Here is a 20,608-nt window from a genome sequence, read left to right as displayed (position 1 = left end):
CTGGAAAAAATGGCTTACATAAGCTCTAAGCAGCCAAAGGCAAGGGTGAGGCACTAGGCAGTCACAGGGAGATGATGTGGAAGGCGGTAGCCCAAAACGTGGGACTGTGGTGGACTGAACTGTGTACCCCAGACTGGACACGTTCTTGGTCTTGGTCTTGGTCTGCATTCTGGTGGGTGTCGTCCTACTGTAAAGAGGAGCTCTTCGAGATGGTACTGCAGCTAAGGTGTGCCTCAAATGAATTGGGATGGGCTTTAATCTGCAGAAATGGAGTCCTTTATAAGCAGAATGAAATTCAGACAGACTCAGAGACAAAGCCATAGGGAGCAGCCAAAAGCTGGAAGCCAGAAGACAAAGGGGAGATGCCGCCACATGCGCTGCCATGTGACAGAAAAGCCAAGGACCAAGTGCCACTGGCAGCCAGCCCCAGAGCACCCCAGTCTGCAGGGAGAAAGCCCTGCCTTACTGACACCTTGATTTTGGACTTCTAGCCTCAAAACCACGAGTCAATGAATTCCTGGTGTTTGAGCCAATTGACTGCATGGTATTTGTTTTAGCATCTGCATAACTAAAACAGAGTCCATCAGCCCGTTCTCCTCTCCTGCATCTAGAATTCAGTAGTCATTTGGTTAGCCCTTTCCTCACTCTCACACTACTTCCTACCTACCTGGGCAGGAGCCTTGAGGATTCTTCTCCAGAGAAATGAAAAGCCACAAGGAAACAGATCCCTGATACTGGGGACTCCACAGAAGGGCTCAAGAAAGAAAAGGAACTACCAAGTATCACTCCAAAATTGTGTACTTGAGAAAGAAACAAGATGCTCATCGGTGGAAAGCTGAGCAGTAGGGAAGTAGAAAACAGAAGCTCTATCTTTGCCTGAGTTTAACTGCACAATTTCTTGGAGATGTCCTGAAGAAAATGAGATACATACACGCATAGGAAAAATGTGCAGGTTTGGAAAAGGTCTTCATGAGAGCAATATACCAGAGCAGAGCTTCTCAAAATATAAAGTCCATCTCATTCACACGAATGTCCTAGCTATATTTCATTCCTTGGTCTGTTCATCTGTCCATCCAGCCTTCCAGCCAACAATCAAGTCATACAGAAGGTCAGACACTGTGCTAAGTGCAGGGCGAAAAGTACAGTGAGTAAGAGAAACTTGGCTCCTACTTACTAAATGTCTGGACCAAAAATGTTATAGCTTTAAGACATTCATTAGTTTGTAAAGTAAGATCTTTTTAAAATGATAAAAATAAAGATTTGCTTAATGCAGGACATCTGGGAAGCACAGAAAGGTGTTAAGAAAAAATGAAAAATAAGGCCAAACACTCTTAATTTTTCTTTTTTCTTTTCCTTAACACATTTATGAATACAAAATATATACTCAATCACACAGAATCAATCAAAACAATATGACATTGCTGCAGAACTTATCTAAACACAATCTTACCTTGCCAGAATCTTGTATCATTTTGACATTTTCAGAACCAAATTTATCTGAGTAAAGTTTAAGGAGTCTCTGGGAAATTTCCGACAGAGGAGTGAGTTTGGGCTCTTTGTAAATATACTCCTTTCCATCTTCATCTTCAAAGAATCCCTGTGACATAAAGCACCATTAGGCCTATCTTCAAACATAAACCCAAGGCATACCACCCGGGAAGGGTTCTTTTGTTATAAGGGGGAAGAAAAAAAAAGAATGATTTTAAAATAAAATCCTACTTAATCAGGTTTTCCTGATGGGAAAGGAAATGATAAAGTTTGGGTACAAAGATAAAGAAAGAACACAAAATTACAACTGTATTCAAGGATGCTGTCACTGAGCATTGAGAGAAACAAAAAGATCTGGGATTCAACACTGTGTTCTCTCAGTCAAGCCTTAATGATGGGATTCAAACCTGTTTCACATTCCCAAGAAGGAGAACTCGCCGTAAAAAGATTCGGCAACCTGCTAGAGCCAGGCCTGAGAAATGCATATTCAATCCTTCTCTTGATTGTTCCCATTTACACAAGATTTTAAAGAGTAAGCTGAGGTATCCAGGTGTGGAGAATTTTCAGCAAAAGTTTTGTGAAGTTTGTGTAAATTCTCTCTTGCTTTACCAATAAAAATATTACAGGCCTGTAGGACAAGATCAGAAAATATTTTCATCTGTTTTAGCACCAATCTTGTTGGAATATAACAAGGTTTAGAATTGCATGGGAAGTGAAAAAGGTCGAAATTTGAAAAGTCTGGATTGGGGTTAATATTTGAAATTAAAATTTTTTGGTCATCTATAATGAAAGAGAAAAAATGGTGCAAACAACTGAGCATATAAAAAAATGCAGGCTAACATGAAACAAAAAACACCCACATCAAACTAGGAGTTTAGATGCAGTCATTTCACTACATTACTTGCTTTTTAAAGCATTTACTGTAATTACCTCCACATCTGTTTCACTGTCTGTAAACTGGTATTGCTATAGTTATAAAAGACAATAACAAAATAAGTTTAAGGTTATATAATACTCAGAGAAAACCACACACCCTACATAAATGGATAATTTATACCATTTAATAATGTTAGAGACTTGAAGGTTAAAATTTAAGTTAAATTTAAATGAAGGCTTCCATATAGGGCTTTTGAAATATTACCATGGTAAATATATTGTGGAGATATTGTATTACAAAAGATAGATGCACAGGCACAAAGGAAACCAAGAAGTCTTAATTTTGGTTTAAAACATGCAGTACAGATGCATAAGGAAACAGGTGATTTATTTCTGTAAATGAAATAGAATGTTAATTGTTTTTGGAGAGTTTTTAATGACTAGACAGATATACATACAGACTTGAAATGGAAACTGGCAAACCACACTTAAGTACCAAAGATGATGCTAGGAGTATCTTATGGAGGGAGAACTTACCGCTGCCTTAAGAAAGTAATAAAGACAGGAAGAAAGAAAAAGCAGAAAGTTTACTGAGGAAGATGAGAATCATACTATATGTCATAGTCATCAAAATAGCATTTATAGAAGTTAAAACAGAAAATTTACAAAATATAACTTTATTGAATTAAAAAAGAGAAAAAAAAGACTGAAGACAGTCTTCAAAAGGGAGTGGTGTGACTCACCTGTCCAAAGAAGGCCACTCGGAAGTAGGTGCCCAGGAGCCTGCGACCGGAGTGCATGACCTCTGTCACTTTGCTGTAGGCCCGGTGCAGGGTGTCATACAGATGGGCGAGCCTCTGCAAATTAGGAAAAAAACCATTTTTTCCCACTTGCAAAGAGTTGGATCAATTTTAAAATAAGGGCTAAATATGATAAGGAAGGTGAAATATTTTAGGCTTGAGTACAACATCAAGAGTAGATTTTTGACTGTATAATTTGCAGTGACCGTTTCTGAATTGTAATGTCTCCTACCCAAAGGGCCAACTTGGCATATAATGACCCACCAACCCTGGATTTTAAGAGGTCACATGTCCACATGATGGTAAGCAAATTCTGTTTTCAAGTAACATGAAATGTCAGCAATGATAAAGTCCTTTGATGGCCTTTTTACTCTTTGCTTTTAATACTTTATTTGATATGTGATCATTTAAGAGAAACCGGACTACTTTGCCAGCCCGGGGAGGATGGAAGGGACGCTATTTTCCCATGTGGCTAAAGCAAGGAAGAGTTCTGAGGGAAAGGGCACCTGGCTATTACAGGGTTCTATACATAGCAACCTTTTCAAGTGGAATGCCAAGGTGGTAACCCTGACTGTTTGCAGTCGATGCTGGGGTCTGTGAAGAGGTGGTGCCCGGGTGTATGTCACTGCTGACTCTTTGAGGCTAGTGAAGGGTAGCCATGTACCGTGAAATGTGGAGGGACAGAGACCACTTGTTCAGCACTCAACAGCAGCCTGCTTGCTTTCTTTACAAAAAGAGTAGATCTTAAAGCACACATCACTCAACTGTTCTCTCAAATTAAGGAAAAAATACACTCAGGTACCTCAAAATCCCTCCGCTTCTCATAAACAGGGATGATGAGCTTATAGATGTAGGCAATCAGCTCATAGCGCTCAGCCTTCCAGAGGCCATCTGCACACTGCTCCAGGAGCTCAATCAGCACGTCCTAGTCAGAGAAAGGGCACCAGCCAGAAAAGAACATTATGAAGCGGGGAATGGAACACAGTATTCCTCACCGAATGCATAACTGGTGAGGGCTAGAAGGAAAATAATATCGAGACAATTCCAAAATGTACAATAGTTTTAAACTCTTAAAGTCCATGTTTTTAACAACTCATAATTATGTTCTTTTTCTCAGGATCCATTTTTTCAGTCATGTTTACAAGTGAAAATAAAATAGGGCCATACTACAGTTGACTGTATGACAGTTAACTCCATGGAAAAAATGGACATTTATAGCTTTTCTTTTCATATATATATATATTTCCCCCCTTTCTGAAGAACTGTGACATGGATAGTTACTAAGCATATGACTTCACCCCGAATTAAACATCTCAGCAATTTAGGGGTGTAGTGGTAGGCACTGTGCCTACCTCTTCATCTTTTCCTTCCTTTGAAATTCTGCCACTGAACTTTGAATAGCCACCTTGCCTCCATAAAGCTCTTGAACTTTGGAGGAAGTGGATGCTTTTAGTACCTTATTTGCTAAGTGATCACGTAAGAGAAATTGGACTACCTTGCCAGCCCAGGGAGGAAGGAAGGGGGGCTATTTTCCCTTCTAGGTGACGAAAGGAAGAATTCTGAGGAAAACGGCACCTGGTCAATACAGAGTTCTGTACATAGCATCAGATTTAAACTAATCAGCATAATCCCATCTCTTTGCCAGCCATTGCTTTATCATGAGTGTGCACATGACCTACACTGACCAATCAGGGTGAGTTTTAGGACCTCAGCTTGGAATGCTGGGACAGAAATGTTCTCACCAGAGAGTACATGAGCGGTTTTAACTGGGGCTGGCATCCATCTTATGGTCTTGAAAGGGGCTTGGCTGCCTTTGGAACAGTGGAGAAACCCCAAACCTTCCTCTAAAAGCAACTGTATCATTGGTAACTTTGTTAAACCTCTGGATTCACCATGGTTATTGTCAATCATTGAGTGGAATTTCCTAAGGGGAGCCAATACTTGACCCCTTATTGATGAAACCTTTTTGAATGGGGTTTCACTAATGACATTGAGTACATTTTCATGTGTTTATTTGGCACTCTGCATATCTTTAGAGATGTCTCTGGTTCAAATCATTTGGCTCATTTTTCTGTGTTATTTTTCTTATTATTAGGTTTTAAGAAGTCCTTAATCATATATGTGATTTGTAAATATTTCTTCCAATCTGTAGCTTATCTCTGGATTTTCTCAACATGGTCTTTTGAAAAACAGAAGTTTTTAATTTTGATGAAGTCCAATTTATCAAGTTTTTATTTTATGGTCTGTGCTTTATGTGTTATATCTAAGAAATCTTTAACCCAAGTTTACAAAGCATTTCTCCTTTGTTGTTTCCCAGAAGTTTTATAGTTTTACAAGTTACATTTAGGTCTATGGTATATTTTGAGTTATTTTTTAATATGGTGTGAAGTATGGGTTGAGGGGTTCTTTAATTTCTTTTGGCACATGGATGTCAAATGATTCCGGCATCATCTGATGAAAAATGATCATTTTTCCATTGAGTTGCCTTTGAATCTTTGTAAAAATCAATTAATCTTATATTTGTAGGTCTATTTCTGGTATTTTTCTGTTCTATTGAACTATGTCTACTCTAGTGCCAATACCACAATGTCTTGATAACCACTGTAGCTTCACAGCAGGGATTCTCTATAGTGACATTTTGGGTTGAGTAATTCTTTGTTGTTGGGGGTTGTCCTGTGCACTGTAGAATGTTTAACAGCACCCCCAGCCTCTACCCACTAGTGCCAGTAGCACTGCTCCCTCCCCAAGTTGTGGCCATCAAAAATGTTTCCAGGCATTGCCAAATGTTCAGGCATCAGGGGGCTATCTTTAACACAGGGAAATGGGTTAATTAAGATTCCCTTTATCAAAGTCTTGCATTTCTTGTATGTTTTTTTCATTAAAAACACTGCTGATGAGTATTCATTGAATATCTTAATTATCAGGGGTACTGATATTACCAGGGACTGGAGTCGATGTAGAAGAATTCTGAAATGACACAATTTCTCACCAAGGATGAGAACATTGTACAACCAACACAATTCTCCATATAACGAGACAATCAAAAGGCAAATAAGTTTTCCTACTTAAAATTTTTCTTAATCTTAAGTCATAGACTGATTATTTGGCTTCTTCTGTTCCTTATTAGTGGGCTTTTTACAGAGAAATGTAAACTTTCTGTGAAAAACTACCATTGTTACCACTAGAATGCCATGGGTCCACACTGTAGTCATGAATGTACAATGATGACACCCTGATAATTGTGAAAGATACTTAAAAATTCTTAATTCCATGCCACTGAAGTTATAGCAGAATAAGAATCTGGAGTAATTTTAATGCAATCTCATAGGAAGTTGAAAATTATTCTGAAAAGTTATAAAAGTTATAACTATGCACCTTTACTATAACTGATTAATTAATTAATTCATGTAATCATTCATTTGAACATTTTACAAAGCATCTATTTGTGCAAGGCATTGAATATGGCAGTAGGGTTATCAAACAAATCTATATAAATAAAATCACGTTTCCCTACTTTAGTTTGATAGGTTTTCACCAAATGTGGAGGGTGGGTTTTGGATGGTCTATTAGTCTTGTGATACAAATGAAATTGCTTTGGGACGGGGGTCCTCGAAGACACACACAGTTATCCTTCAGAGTAGCTAGAACTGATGTACTAGAGACTCAACGACCACTAATTGGAAGATGTAGGTATACAAATTAAGATACTGAGGACAGAAGAAAATAATGATTTCAAACACATGCCCATGCAAGTCACAAGGGCAGACACTCTGAATCGAGAGCAACAGGGGTTTATTTATCAGTCAGTGGGGCTCTGGGTCAGTATTGGGGAGGCCAGCTGTCAAGTGAATACGGTACCTTCTCTGTTCTCATGGAGCTCAGAGTCTAGTATGGGAGAAAGATCCATAAAGAGGTTATAAAAAACAGTGGTAAGTGCACCAATAAGTGCAGGGAGGCAGGTAGGAGTGGCATCTATGAGGTGATGAGCGAAAGGGGAAGTATGGAAGGTAGAGAAAGTAATGATTTACTGAAGCTTGAAAGATGAGCAAGAAACTCCAAAGAATTCCAAGCAGGGATTCAGAGATCCTTGTACACCTATGTTCTTAGCAGTATTATCCAGAGTAGCCAATAGGTGGAAGCAACCCAAGTGCCCACAACAAATCGATGGATAAACAAAATGTGGTAGAACCATGCAATGGACTATTATTCAGCCATTAAAAGGAATGAAGTTCTGATACATGCTACAGCATGGATGAACCTTGAAAATATTATGCTGAGTAAAACAAGCCAGACACAAAAGGAAAAACACTGCATGATTCCACTTAACACGAAATATCCAGAATAAGAAATTCACAGAGATAGAAAGGAGAGATTACCAAGGGCTGGGGGAAGAGGGGATGAGAATTTATTACTAAATAGACACAGGGTTTCTGTTAGGGGTGATGAGAAAGTCTTGGTAATGGATGGTGGTAACAGTACCACAACACTGTAAACGCAATTAGTGCCACTGAATCATATACTTAAAAATGGTTAAAATGGCATGTTTTACGTTTATGTTACTATAATTTAAAATATAAATGAAAAAAATAGATGAGAAGTTAGGTGACAGTGAAAAATATAAATGAAAAAAATAGACGAGCAAAAATTAGGTGACAGTGAAGGAAGAGAGGAGGAAGAAAATGAGGGCAGGCAGTCCAGGTGGAGGGAACAGAATTGGCCAAGGCACAGGAGTGAAAACACCATGTGTATATGTGAGTGGGAATTTATAGTAGTTTCACAGGTTGGAGTATAAAATCTGAATCAGAGAGGGGCAGGAAATGAAGCTAAGGAGATGGGAAGGGTTCAATGTAGGCAAAATTGGCACAACGTTTTCTATGTCAACAAGAAATTAATACTTGAACATGGATAATTTTGTGAGGTGCAAGAACATACATAAATATACATCAACATTAAGAAAAGAAGATATTATTTGATTTTAAAATGATGTGTCTTTTCAAGTAAAGTGTCTGTGTTTAGAAGTCTTTCAGGTATATTTAAATTGTCTTAGATTTAGTCACCTAATAAATATTTATCAGTAGAGTATATTCTGGGCTAAATGCCCCTAGCTGGTAAACTAAGATGGAAAACTATTTTTACTCTTATTTTTTCCCTTACTTAAATTAAAATGACTTTATTTATGAACCTTGAAGTTTCACTTTTCGATAAATATGTGGAAAATTTAATAACAATAACAAAGAAGCATGGTTTAAGTAGGATATCAACATTATAGATAATTGAGTTCATTATGAAAAAACTTGCCACATTCAATAAAAAAAAAGATGGACATTATCTGTAGAAACAAACTCTTGAGAAAGAATGGTTGGGGATGGGATAATTATGAGATAAGTATCATAATTTGATGGCTGTCAAAGGATCAGGAAATAATATTACCAACATTTAAATTCCATTGAACATTATCTTATCTTTCTTTTCTGATCCAGAAGGCACTCGGGATCTGCAGTTTATATGAATATTGCTTATTATTGTAAAGAAATGATAATGTAAACTATAAATAAGAAGAGTTAGTAGAGATTTGTCATAATAAACTAAAAATGACCTTTATAAAAATGGCAAATCCTTCTCTTGTGAAAGTAGAGGGTGGACTACAACATCAAAGTTTAATTTGGTAAGGAAATTTATTCAAGCTAATGCCAATTCTATATCTAGATGTTTACAACTGGCCCATCTAATAACAATTCTTTAGATAGAATTAACCAATAACTATCCATAGTTAAGTTAGAGAGACCATATAGAAATACGAAACTATGAAGAGCCATATAAACTAAGACACAGTAACTGAACATTACGGCATATTCTCAGCAGAAATTCTACTTATTACTTTACTTTCAATTCTCAGCAACTACTTCTCCTGAGAACCAACTAATCCAGACAATGGTGCAAAAGTGATGACTCTGAAAGGCTGTTATGCAGAAGATCTGACGGTTTTAAAGTCTCGTTTAGGGAAGTGGATTTGGCTCAACTGATAAGAGTGTCCACCTACCATACAAAAGATCCAGGGTTCAAACCCAGGGCCTCCTGACCTGTGTGGTGAGCTGGCCCCACGCAGTGCTATTGCACACAAGGAGTGCGTGCCACTCAGGGGTGCCCCCATGTAGGGGAGCCCCACACACAAGGAGTGCAGCCTGCAAGGAGAGCTGCCCCTTGCAAAAAAAAGCACAGCCTGCCCACGAGTGGCGCCGCACACATGGAGAGCTGATGCAGCAAGATGATGCAACAAAAAGAGACACAGATTCCTGATGCTGCTGACAAGAATGCAAGTGGACACAGAAGAACACACAGGGAATGGACACAGAGAAGAGACAACCGGGGAGGGGGAAGAATACACAAATAAATCTTAAAAAAAAAAAAGTCTCATTTAAAATTTAAACACAAAGACTTTTTCTCTAAATAGTCAATCCATGCGAAGAACTGTTAGGTAGTAACTGGTTAAAAACAAACAAACCGAGTCGACTTTACGCATTTGTAAAGTTCACATTTTATGACATTACACTAGTCTTAAGAAGACCTCAGTGCACCAAGTTCATAAACCACTGTGGAAGCTGTTTCAAATGTACTAAGCCAGTTCCATTTTAAAATGTACCACTGCAACTGAGAACATTAAGCATTTGTCTGCAGAAATAGCACACTAATGCTGTGTGTATGTGTACAAGAATGCCTGTGCGTATCTGTTCGTACACTGTGTTTTAAAATTTTTCATTTAAATGCCATCTTAGAATTTATTTAATTAATCTTACCTATGATACTAAATTTTGTCTCTATTGTCTATTTGGAAATGACCGTAAATGTGTGACCTAGAATGCATGTTAAAATACAGATTCCCAGGTCCCAGAACAACCCAAATGAATCCAGGGATGCTAGATAAGAATGGGAATCTATATTTATTAACGGCAGTCAAATAATTCCTAGCACGCTGAAGTTTGAGGACTACTGCACTAGATGAAACTGTCTGAGGCAGGTACCCCACTTACATATCCCAGAGTTAGCACACAGCACATAGCTAATTTATTGAATGGATCAACATATGTTAACATAGAATTTCCAGGTACCAAAACTCAGGTAACTTCTAATTCAGATACAAAGAGGCTGTGGCCTAGGCTTTTCTCCTCTGGGGGAAGAAAGCATCAGAAATAATATAGCTTGTTATGGCAGGGACTACCACGTCTTGCTGATCACTAAGCACCTAGCTCAGGGCCAGGGAAACTTAGTTACTATTTGCAAAATGGAACAAAATGAAGCAGAACAACATGTCCTGATAAGAGACAAAGGTAGAGGAGTTGTCAGACAAGTTCCACTGGCTAAGGCCACTATTACCTCCTACTACTGTTTTGGAGAATCATTAAAACAGTGAAGATACGCTATGCAACTTCTATCGCTCTAACAGCAGTGTCAGGGAATAGTGGACTGGTTAGGACACTCTACATGGCTGAAGACAACTGCCAACGATTGGATGAGAACAGAGTAATCACTGAAAGTGCCTTTTTCTTCCCCCTCCTCTGCCATTTCAATGTTCTGCAGATAGAAACATTTGACGTTTGTTACTGACAACTATTTCTGCATAGAAATAATTATGGCTAATAGAAGTCAGAGATTTGCCTGGTTAACTCTGTATAATGTTTATACCCAATGGTGATTCTGCAATGGTGATGGCTGTTGTTCTGTAAGACAAAAGGTGCTCGATGTTCTCCATTTCCCCTCTAGAGTCTTTCTTCCCTCTGTTCCCCCTAGTTCTGTGCTCTGGGAGGCTGACCCATATGGACTGATGGGCTGCATGATGGTGTGGCTACCTTGCCCTCTGGCTCCTGGCTGAGTTTGGCCAATGGAAAGTCCAGCAGGAGATTGGAGGCGGGGGACAGTTACTCATTTGGCTGCCTCCCTGTCTGGGTGCCATGGTTGATGGAGTCCTCTCCTAAAGCCTACATGTCCTGGTAGGGGGACCCTTCTGTGTAGTTTCTCTCTCTTCCCTTGCTCCTCTAGTTTGAGGGGCATCAATCCTCCTGTTGCTAACCTTGGGGGCTAGCAAATCTACAGTTCTTGTAGATTTCCCTAAACCCTGTCCAAGCTTTAACCAAATGCAATTTCCCAGTTTGAGTGTGCCATCTATTCCTTCCAGGACCCTGACAGATACAGATGCGAGAGGGATCTCAGAACTACATGGGCTATGCGGAATTTTGATACCATAATGGACCCAGAGGTTTTCAGTCTAAACATGCTCAAACTTGTGAAATTACTGTAAATAGGACCCAGAGGTCTCTCTTTGTCTAATCAAAAGCAGCTGGGAGGGAGTCTGCTCTTTTGATCAGTCAGGGAAGACCTAATTGCTATCAAGAGAAACTCATCTGGAGCCTGAGGCTAGGTGCATGGTGTATTTTTATGTAGAGCCCCTAAAATCATTTAAGTAGAATACTTAACACATTTAATTATAGCTAATAATGCAGATTAAAAGGATAATGATTTTTATTGAGCTACGTGTTATATATACTTAATCTCATCAGCTTTTTCCAAAATTCCTTCCTCTTTGACAATGAAACACTGTTTTCAGAAAAATCCTGGTAGTCAAAGCAAAAATGTAAATGCCAATCTCTGTTTTTCCTTCTTTCAGAACACATGCTATTTTTCCCTCTCCCCCTTAGTTTCAATCTTGATGTAAATGGTTTGCTCAGCACTTAACCCCACACACAGTGTCACATTCTAATCATTACAAATCATCATGTACTGTGGACTTTGTTAAAGATTTACCAACTTTATGCTTCAAGGACAAAGTGGGAAATCCATATTCTGAAAATAACTGACAAAATTATCTTCGTCACGTTTAATTGCTACAGGGAGTGGGTGCCATTCAAAATATTTCCTTACCCTTGCTGCACTTGTTTTCATAGGCATAAGTCATTAGGCTATAATTATTTCAACCTATACCTTAACCAGGAGAGCAATCTGAAGCATCATTTTATCATCCCTGCAGGAGAGGTTACTGAAAAGTGTTTACTTGAAAATCTTTAATTGTTCTTGGCATCACTGCTTTCCTTATCTAATGCCAAACAAAGTGCTGTACTCATGAGGTCTAACCTGGCACATGGGTGCAAGGGTAGTTTCTACAAGGAGACAAAGCAGTCATGCCTTTTCTCAGAGAGAAACTCGCCTTGTAAGAAAAGGAGTTCAAAGCCAAGAGCATGTGGGCCTAGGAACTGTAATGAGACATTTTATACTTCAGAGTAAAATCTACAAAATTACAATCTGTCCAGGCATTTCGAGTTGGAGATATGGCCAAACTGTTAATGCCATGTAATAACCAATTTGTTTTTTTCCCCCTGAATACCTCAAACATATTATTTATTGTGGTTAGAATTATTTTACAACGTTTAAACATGAAATGTCCAACATTTGCGTGGTATTTGGTAAGCATTCAATATATTATGAAATTCAGCCTTTCTCATGTTTGGTTTTTAATTTGGAGGGTCATTTTGGGATCAGACAATTTATGGTGGTGTTTCGCAAACATTTTGGTCTTAAGATTCCTTTACATTCATAAAAATTACTGGAAACTCAAAAAAAATTTGTTTATATAGATTATATCTTTCGCTACTTACCATATTAGAAATTAAAACTGAAAAAAAAGTAAAAATATTTATTCATTAACAATGAACTAATTGTATGTTAACAAAAGTAACATTTTTCAATGCCAAGTAATATTCTCCCCCAAAAGAGAGAGAAAAATAGCATATTTAGTATTTTTACAACTCTCATTGATGCCTGACTTAATAGGAGAAGTGGATTTTCCTATCTGCCTCTGCATCGAATGTGTTTGATATGTTGTTTCTGGTTGAAGTTTACAAAGAAAATCCAGCCTTACAAAGGTGTTCAGGCGGGAAAGGAAAGACCTCAAGGACCTGCTGAGAGGGTCACAGGAACCACACTTTGAACACTGCTCATTTGTGGACTGGTAATGTTACGGAGGCTGTTTTTGCATGGACCCTCCACAGTGGCAGGAAAGTGGTCAAAAGCCATAACATCAATTCTATGCCATTACCACAAGTCCTGTGAGTTAAGATAAAAACAAGTAAAGCACAGGCCAGGAGGCATGTACTCCATTCTGTTTGTTCTTTCCTTCCACACGAAGAAATGGACAACTTTATTTTTCCTTAAAAGATGGGCATGATAAAAGGCTTCCTCTTTAATATTTCTTTCTGCCCTGCGTTGAGGGAGGCAGGCATGCACAAGACAGAACTGGCATCTGTACAGATTTCTAGCTTCATTTCGAAAGTCTCTAGTTACAGTAAGTGGCTGCAAGGTTATCCGGTTTTGGAAAGATATGGCAGCTATTGCTACAATTACTTAAAGCCAGATTCTTCGGTCTCTACTGGTGTGGGCGCAGGGTGTTCATACTGGCACTTGGGTATGGGCTAAACACCCTGGAAGAGGGAACCTGGTTCCAAGCCCATCTGGCTTCTTACGGCTTGAGTGTTTGGCCCTGGGGGAGATTTCTAAGTTGGAGACACTGATTTAAAAGTCAGATTAAAACAGTAAGATAACTCATGGACAAGAGAAATTAATTGCTAAAAAGAATGAGAAAGTCTGTCACCTAGTACCTTTTACTAGAAAAGCTCAAGTGCTCAGTCTCATTTCACTACTACCTGGCCCCTTAAACCCTCTTTCCAGAGAGAGGGAAAAATTCCCAGAAAGAAAGAATGGAGCAGCTTTTGCTATTCTGTTTAAGTTGTCTGGAGAGTTCTCTCTGTGAGAGCTGAGTATGTAAGTGGCAGCTGGCGGGAGAAGAGCCTGGGTTTGATGGACCAGCAGGGCAGAGCCACATAAGTTGGAGCACTCACCTCATTGAAATGGACATCCTGCATTCCGACATCTTCCATCATGGAGGCCTCCTCATCTATGTTTGGGGTAATTACTCTGAAGGCTGTACACCCTTGTCTAAACATGCCTAAGAATTGAGAGCAGGAGAGAGGGTTAAAGTCATTAACCTGAACGCAGGCAAACCTCGAGGTTCTTCCTGTTCTATACGTGTCTGTGTTGAATGAAACATCAGATTTGAGATGTGTCGTCTTAGGCCATCATTCACGCGGTGGGGAGGCGGGGGCACTGTTTGCTCTTCTTAACCCCTCCCTCCCCATTCAACCCTCTTCTTCCTCAATTTGTTTCTTTTTTCCAAAGCTTATTTTTCTTTACCCACCTTTATTAAACCTTATACAATCTTTAAGTAAACTGTAAGCAAACTGAGAAATGACTATTGAGTCAACTGAACAGTAAAATAATAATAAACTATAATTTGATTTGGCAAGATAACCCACACTCAGATACCAAGAAAAATAAAGAAACCAAAGCCAACCAGAGAGAAATATATGAGTCAAAAATAACTGTTTCCTTCAAGCCATCAACTTGCCCACTCTAGCTGGGAGTAACCCATAACTCAGATTTGATTAGAACGCGCCCGTCTTCCTTCAGTGCGGGTAACCTCAACAGCTGCGACCATGAACTGAGAGGCTGCCTTGGCTGGTTCCAACAACTGCCTGGAGGGCTAAGGAGAGGCCTTCTCTCCACCCTGGTGAGAAACTGGATCAACAAAGGGCATGACTACTTTAGCAGCCCAGACACCCTGATTCTCTAGGGGAAAAATGCTGTAAGGTTGGAGCTAGGATAACTGTCTAGGGTCAAATTCCTTAACCAATAATGACTCATTTGGGGCTTTATTCATCTCATAGTTACTGGGAAACTGAGTTTTAAGTCTGGACAACATTAGCTGTGCAAAAATCACCCAGTGAAGAAGGACTAGAAATATTCAGCTACTCTATTTTGAGATGGCTGTGGACAATAAAATGAAACAGGAGTCAAAACATGAAACCTTCCATAATCTGGGAAAAAGAAGAACACAGAGTATTTCAAAACCAAGCCTGGAAAAGTAAGCCGTAAGGTAACAGATTTTTCGGCTGTGTATTAGTCACGAGTAACCAAGCCATTCATGGATGATCTAGCGTCCCTGTCACTGCCCTCGGTTAGCCTTGCTTTTATTTTGTTATATGGAAACAAAAGATTTCCCAATGAAAAGCATTATTCTAGGAGACTGAGGATATACTAACGTAAAAAAAAAAAATTATGAAAGCCAAGCACCCAAGTTTTAGGTGCCCAAGTACATTTAAATATGTAACTCAGCTCTGGTGGAATGGAACTAAGATGGCGCCCAAAGTGCCTGCCCTCATTGCCCATAGGAGCAGATAGCCAGCAGATGGAGAGCCTGGGAAAAGAAGGCAGGGAAGGAGAGTGAAGCCTGTCCATGCAAGTTGAAACAGAAGCTCCCCACACCACCGACTGGCAGGTGAACAGAGCAGCTGTGGCCGCTGGGGGCTGGGCCGACCCTCAGGCTCACCTCCCCGGCTCCTCCTCTGGCAGGTGCTGTGGCTGTAGGGGAAGAGGGGCGGCTCCCGCCGGAGGGCTATGTCTCCTTCTAAACGTGAGGAAATGTATTACCTGATCAATGGTCTCAACAGGAAATAGTAATGCTATTAAGTGTATAGGCGGCCCTTTTTATTTCTATCTCTTTTGGGCTTTGATATATAACAAACCTGGACGCCCTTAAAATTCCATTCCAAATCACCAGCTGTACCAGAAATAGAAGGTTTTTTCCTGGCCCAGCGCCTGTGACTTTTTATCATTTCCCATTTTTTAATGTACTCCTCATCAGCCCAGACTTGATGCTGCTCTTCTCCAGTATGTATATGTGAGGAGACTATGGGCTTTTCTAAGAACCTCGATATTCCAAAAACAAATGCCACAGCTTGAGATTGATGATTTAGAAATGGAAATGAGCAATTGGCATTTAACCAAAAGGAACTCATGAAAGAATTTATGGTCTGCCAATCTGAGAACAAAGATATAATGTACAAAGTAGCAGCATTCACTCCATGCCCCTCTCCGTCCGCTGGGAGGCCAGGTTTCCTCCCAGCAAGTCTGCCTTCTCACACAATAACGGCAGCTGGGCTGTGTTCCAGAAAATGCTGATTGATAATCTTCCATTACAGCTGTCTATTGACTGATAAACAATCCCAGAGGGAACTATCTTGAGAGAGAAAAAATAAAATCTTTTCAGCTCTAGATTGGCCTGTCAAGGACCCCCTGATAGAGCTCATTAACTAGTTTTTGAAGGATGGAGCCATCAGTAAGAGAATATATGGCAACATGTCACCTACTTTTCTTTTTAATAGTGGCGATTCTGCTGTGCCGACCAAGGCAAGTAAATGTCATGTCGGGGAACAAAACAACAAATATAGTTCTCTCTCTCACACACAAAACCCCCCACGTCTAAATCTTCCTGAATGGTTCTCAATGAGGATCACTCTGCCTTGCCTTTGCTGCTTTGTGCGGTTTTATAGTTCACAAAACACAGGGCATCGTTTCTTACCTTTCCGTGTGAGGTATTCTGCCACCAGGGCTGTTACATGGACATAGCACATCGCGGCCTGTAATAAAAGACACGAGTTCTAGAACCATTGCTTAGGTAAAGCTCACAAAATCTACAGACAGAACCTAATGAATAAATGCACCTACATAAGATCTCAAAGCATCGCCCAGTGTTTCTAAAGATCTATTGGCCTTTTGAAGGGAAAGTCAAAAACTGGAGGCTAAAATCTTAGATTAGTTGTCCGAAACAATAGCTGATAGGTGGAAAAACAAAGTTCAAAGGCAAAAGATGTATCCATTTCAAGAGAACCAAGTGATAAAAATCACAGAAATAACACATGAATTTTTAGGTCCTAAGATATATTTTCCTCTCTTGACTTAAAGGAAAAAAAAAAAGGATGAAGTTGTAATTTTTTTTCCAGGCAAGAATTCTGAATCAAAATCCTATTTCAATTTTAAATGAGTAAGATTACAAACACCTTACGATGATATTTTAAAATTCTTCTTACCAAGATGCCATAGTGTTATAAAAATCAAAGACACCTCCTGGAAGTGAACCTCCTGGCAGGTTCCAATGCACGAGCCCGTGGTTATTATCAGCTGGGCCTGTGACCACTCCAGGGGCCTCTGCCAGGGTCTCAGCCCTAGCTGGCTGACACTCACAAGGCATGGACGTGTAAATATATATAAGTAGTGTGGGCTAACACTATGATCTGTACTTTATACAGAGAAAAACCTTAGAGAGTGGATTGCCTACACTATAAAATCCACGTCTTCCATGTTTCGTCCCTTTCCATGGGGCATATCATGATAATATGTGCAAAACAGCACTCAAGTATCTGATGGTTTGTTGACCAGCTTCACAAAACCAGAGATGGCTGGAAAATAAGAAATCCTATAAATTAACTCCCTTAAATCTTTATTTATAGAGAAACAACTGAAGCTCAGTGATTTTTTTAAAAAAGAGGCCTGGGCCACAGAAATCATTTTTAAAAATCTTAAAAATTGAGAATGACATAAAAATTACTACTGCTAGCATATATAAATCAGTTTTACTATGTATAATAGTTTAAAGTTAGGGTCAAACAGAATTGTACGGCATGTGTACTTTTTAGCACACTTGGCCCCACGAATAATCAATTTTTAAAAACAGTTACATAATTTTTTTCAGACTTAGAACATTAATTTTACTAAGTTAAACAATGATAGAATTTAAAAGTAGAAACGTGCTTACTTTAATATTGTTGATCATATCTAAATGTCTTAGGAACACACCTTGAACAGAGTTTTCATGAGAACACAGAATCTACTTTACAGTCTATTATTTGCATTATTTTCCCTGTTTTACATGGTGACACTGAGGCACAGAGAGGTTAAATAACTTGTCTGATGTAACAAAGTAAGTAGGTGTTGGATCTGAGATTCAAAGTCTGTCTCCAGAGTTCACATATTCAACATCCATGTCATGTTGTCTACATCTAGAAACACATTTCAGCTCTGTAAATGGACTATATCATAAAAAAGAAAGTGCTGCCCTACCATTACCTTAATAGCAGAAAAAATTAATTTTAGCATAAAATAACTGCATTTTAGAACTAGAGAGGAGTTTAGAAACTGACATATACTTCAATTTGCAGGCCACTACACGAAGATGTATGCTTTTAAAGAGCTTTCAAACAACATTCTTTTGTGATAGAAATATCCTCCTACAATCTTCAGATTTAAATGCATAGGTAACTATAAAGAGCCCACCACTGTTTAAAGTACCACACATTTTAAATTGGCTTCTTTAAATTAACAGGACATTTTTTCCCTCAAAATTGATTTCTTTTCACGATGGACCATAACCAGTTTCCTAAAAAACCCAGATCAAGAGGCTTGCAGGTTGAGGTGATGAAAGAGTTGGGGTAATGGATGTTGGTAATGGTCGCACAACATTACAAATACAATTTATACCACTGAATTGTACACTTGAAAGTGATTAAAATGGGAACTCCTGAGTTGTTGCCACAACAAGTTTAAAAAACAACAGGGAGGCTTGCACAATGGCTACCTCTGAGAGATCCCCGTTTTTGACGTGGATTCTGGCCATGCTGTCGAGCCACGTCTTCCTCAGCTCTGGAGTGCTGGCATAGGACTTGGCCAGACTGTACTGGAGGTCCACCAGCATCTCGGGGTCGTTCTCATGCTCCTTCATCTGGGCGGTGGCCATTAGAACCGTGCGTATCCTTTTGGTCAAATCCTTCACATCAGAGGAGAAGCTGGTGTGCTGAAACAAGGGTGGAAGAGGGACACGTGTCATTCACCTACTTTCTGTACACACACACATTAGAAGACGAGGCAGAGTCTTGGGGGTAGGAAAATCAAATGGGACCAGCTCACACACCTTAATGAGCCTGTCGCTGTTGGCACAGTTGTTGATGATAGACAGGGACTGCTGGAATCTGGTTCCCCCAATTCCAACAACATCTGCTATCAGTTGGCTGACTGAAATGATGACCTGAGGGACACAGAAAGGTGAGCAAATCAATTAACATTCAAATGACTTCTGAGGCTTGGCTTCTGTTAGCAGGATACACAAGAGGACAGGGCTATAGTGAGATGATTTGAGCAGTGATTACCGTCTTGCAGAAAAAAAAATGCCTGTCATTCTTTTTCCCTTTTAAGAATTACTCCAGAAGGTGATTTTGCTATCTTTAAGTACTTAATTTGCAAAGCAAAATGCTAATCAGCAGAATATAAAAGAACGAGAATTAGATAAACCTACATCACTTGGATATTTACTTACCTGCTACTTTTTCAAATAAGAAGAAAGTACTTACCTCCTTGGTTTTTGAACTTTTATGTATTAAACAGGCAGACTGTCCTTTGCATTTTTTTAAAGATTTATTTTATTTCTCCCTCCCCCCTTGTTGTTTGTATTTGCTGTGTCGGTTGTGTGCACATCTTCCTTTTAGAAGGCACTGGGAACCAACCCCAGGACCTCCCATGTGGGAGGGAGGTGCCTAATCACTTGAGCCATCTCCGCTCTCTACTTTGTTGGATCTCTCATTATGTTTTCTTCCTCGTGTCTCTTGCTACATCATCTTGTTGCATCAGCTCACCACGCCAGCCTGTCACATCAGCTCGTTGTCTTGCTCATTTTCTTTAGGAGGCACTGGGAATTGAACTCAGGACCTCCCATGTGCTAGGCGGGGGTTCAATCTCTTGAGCCACACCTGCTTCCCTGTCCTTTGCATTTTTTATGTGAACATATACATAAGAAATATGCAACAGGATTTTGCCTTTTAAAATCTATGAATAGAACCTTTACCTGGTTATTCAAGCTGAAAATGGTGATGTTATCCTTTTTCCTTCACCACACCCAGGTACAATCAATCACTGGGTACTACAGATCCAATCGCCTCATCTTTCTAACCTCACCATACTGCATCCAGGTCACCCTCATCTCTGGCTTAGATTTGACAATGGTCTCCCTGCAGTGGAGGTCTCAACTCCCTCTACAGTATTCTTAACACTGGTGCTCAGGAGATCCTTCCACAGGGACAGTGATGTCCTTTGCAACTTACCCCTTGCTCATACTCAAAACTCCACTGTAAGGACCAGTTCCTGTGATGCATCCATGGCCTGGAAGACACTTGCTACTCTTACCCACTAACCCCTACTCATCCTTCACTTCATCTGGGAGGCTCCCTTGGCCCCAGAACCCCAGTCAGATGCCCTGCTTGGTATTCTTACTGCTCTCAAGCTCCTCTATCACAAAGTGTCAAATTGCATGTAAGCTTTAGTATTTGACTGCATCTTCCAGTGGGTTCTACATTCCACAAGGGCCAGGAATAGTTGTATCCATGAATCCTAGCATATAGATGCAAATAATAGATATTTGTTTTTTAAAAAGGAATAAATACACAGAGCTAGAGAAAGGTCTCCTATGATGTCAGTAGAAAAAGTCTACAATAATGTACAACACTCATCAGTATATT

At 39.6% G+C, this 20,608-nt stretch overlaps 1 protein-coding gene across 17 annotated transcripts in view; it reads right to left on the bottom strand.

Annotated features, from left to right (window-relative positions):
- Window positions 1-20,608, bottom strand: part of DOCK9 (dedicator of cytokinesis 9) — a 370,241-nt gene that overhangs the window by 18,817 nt on the left and 330,816 nt on the right. For 9 of the 17 annotated variants that reach the window (XM_058276469.2, XM_058276471.2, XM_058276473.2 and 6 more), the window contains 7 exons: window positions 19,012-19,125; window positions 18,679-18,894; window positions 16,627-16,684; window positions 14,048-14,154; window positions 3,967-4,089; window positions 3,108-3,221; window positions 1,451-1,597 (listed from right to left, as the gene is read on the bottom strand). In XM_058276469.2, the coding sequence (XP_058132452.1) occupies window positions 1,451-1,597; window positions 3,108-3,221; window positions 3,967-4,089; window positions 14,048-14,154; window positions 16,627-16,684; window positions 18,679-18,894; window positions 19,012-19,125 (879 nt within the window). Of the gene's footprint in view, window positions 1-1,450; window positions 1,598-3,107; window positions 3,222-3,966; window positions 4,090-14,047; window positions 14,155-15,594; window positions 15,673-16,626; window positions 16,685-18,678; window positions 18,895-19,011; window positions 19,126-20,608 lie in introns of all 17 variants that reach the window. The other 8 variants (XM_058276466.2, XM_058276467.2, XM_058276470.2 and 5 more) reach the window with 1 other exon arrangement.

Source organism: Dasypus novemcinctus, chromosome 15, assembly GCF_030445035.2.
Source record: "Dasypus novemcinctus isolate mDasNov1 chromosome 15, mDasNov1.1.hap2, whole genome shotgun sequence".
NCBI classification, from domain to species: Eukaryota; Metazoa; Chordata; class Mammalia; order Cingulata; family Dasypodidae; genus Dasypus; species Dasypus novemcinctus.
This window is presented reverse-complemented; position numbering and strand designations above follow the sequence as displayed.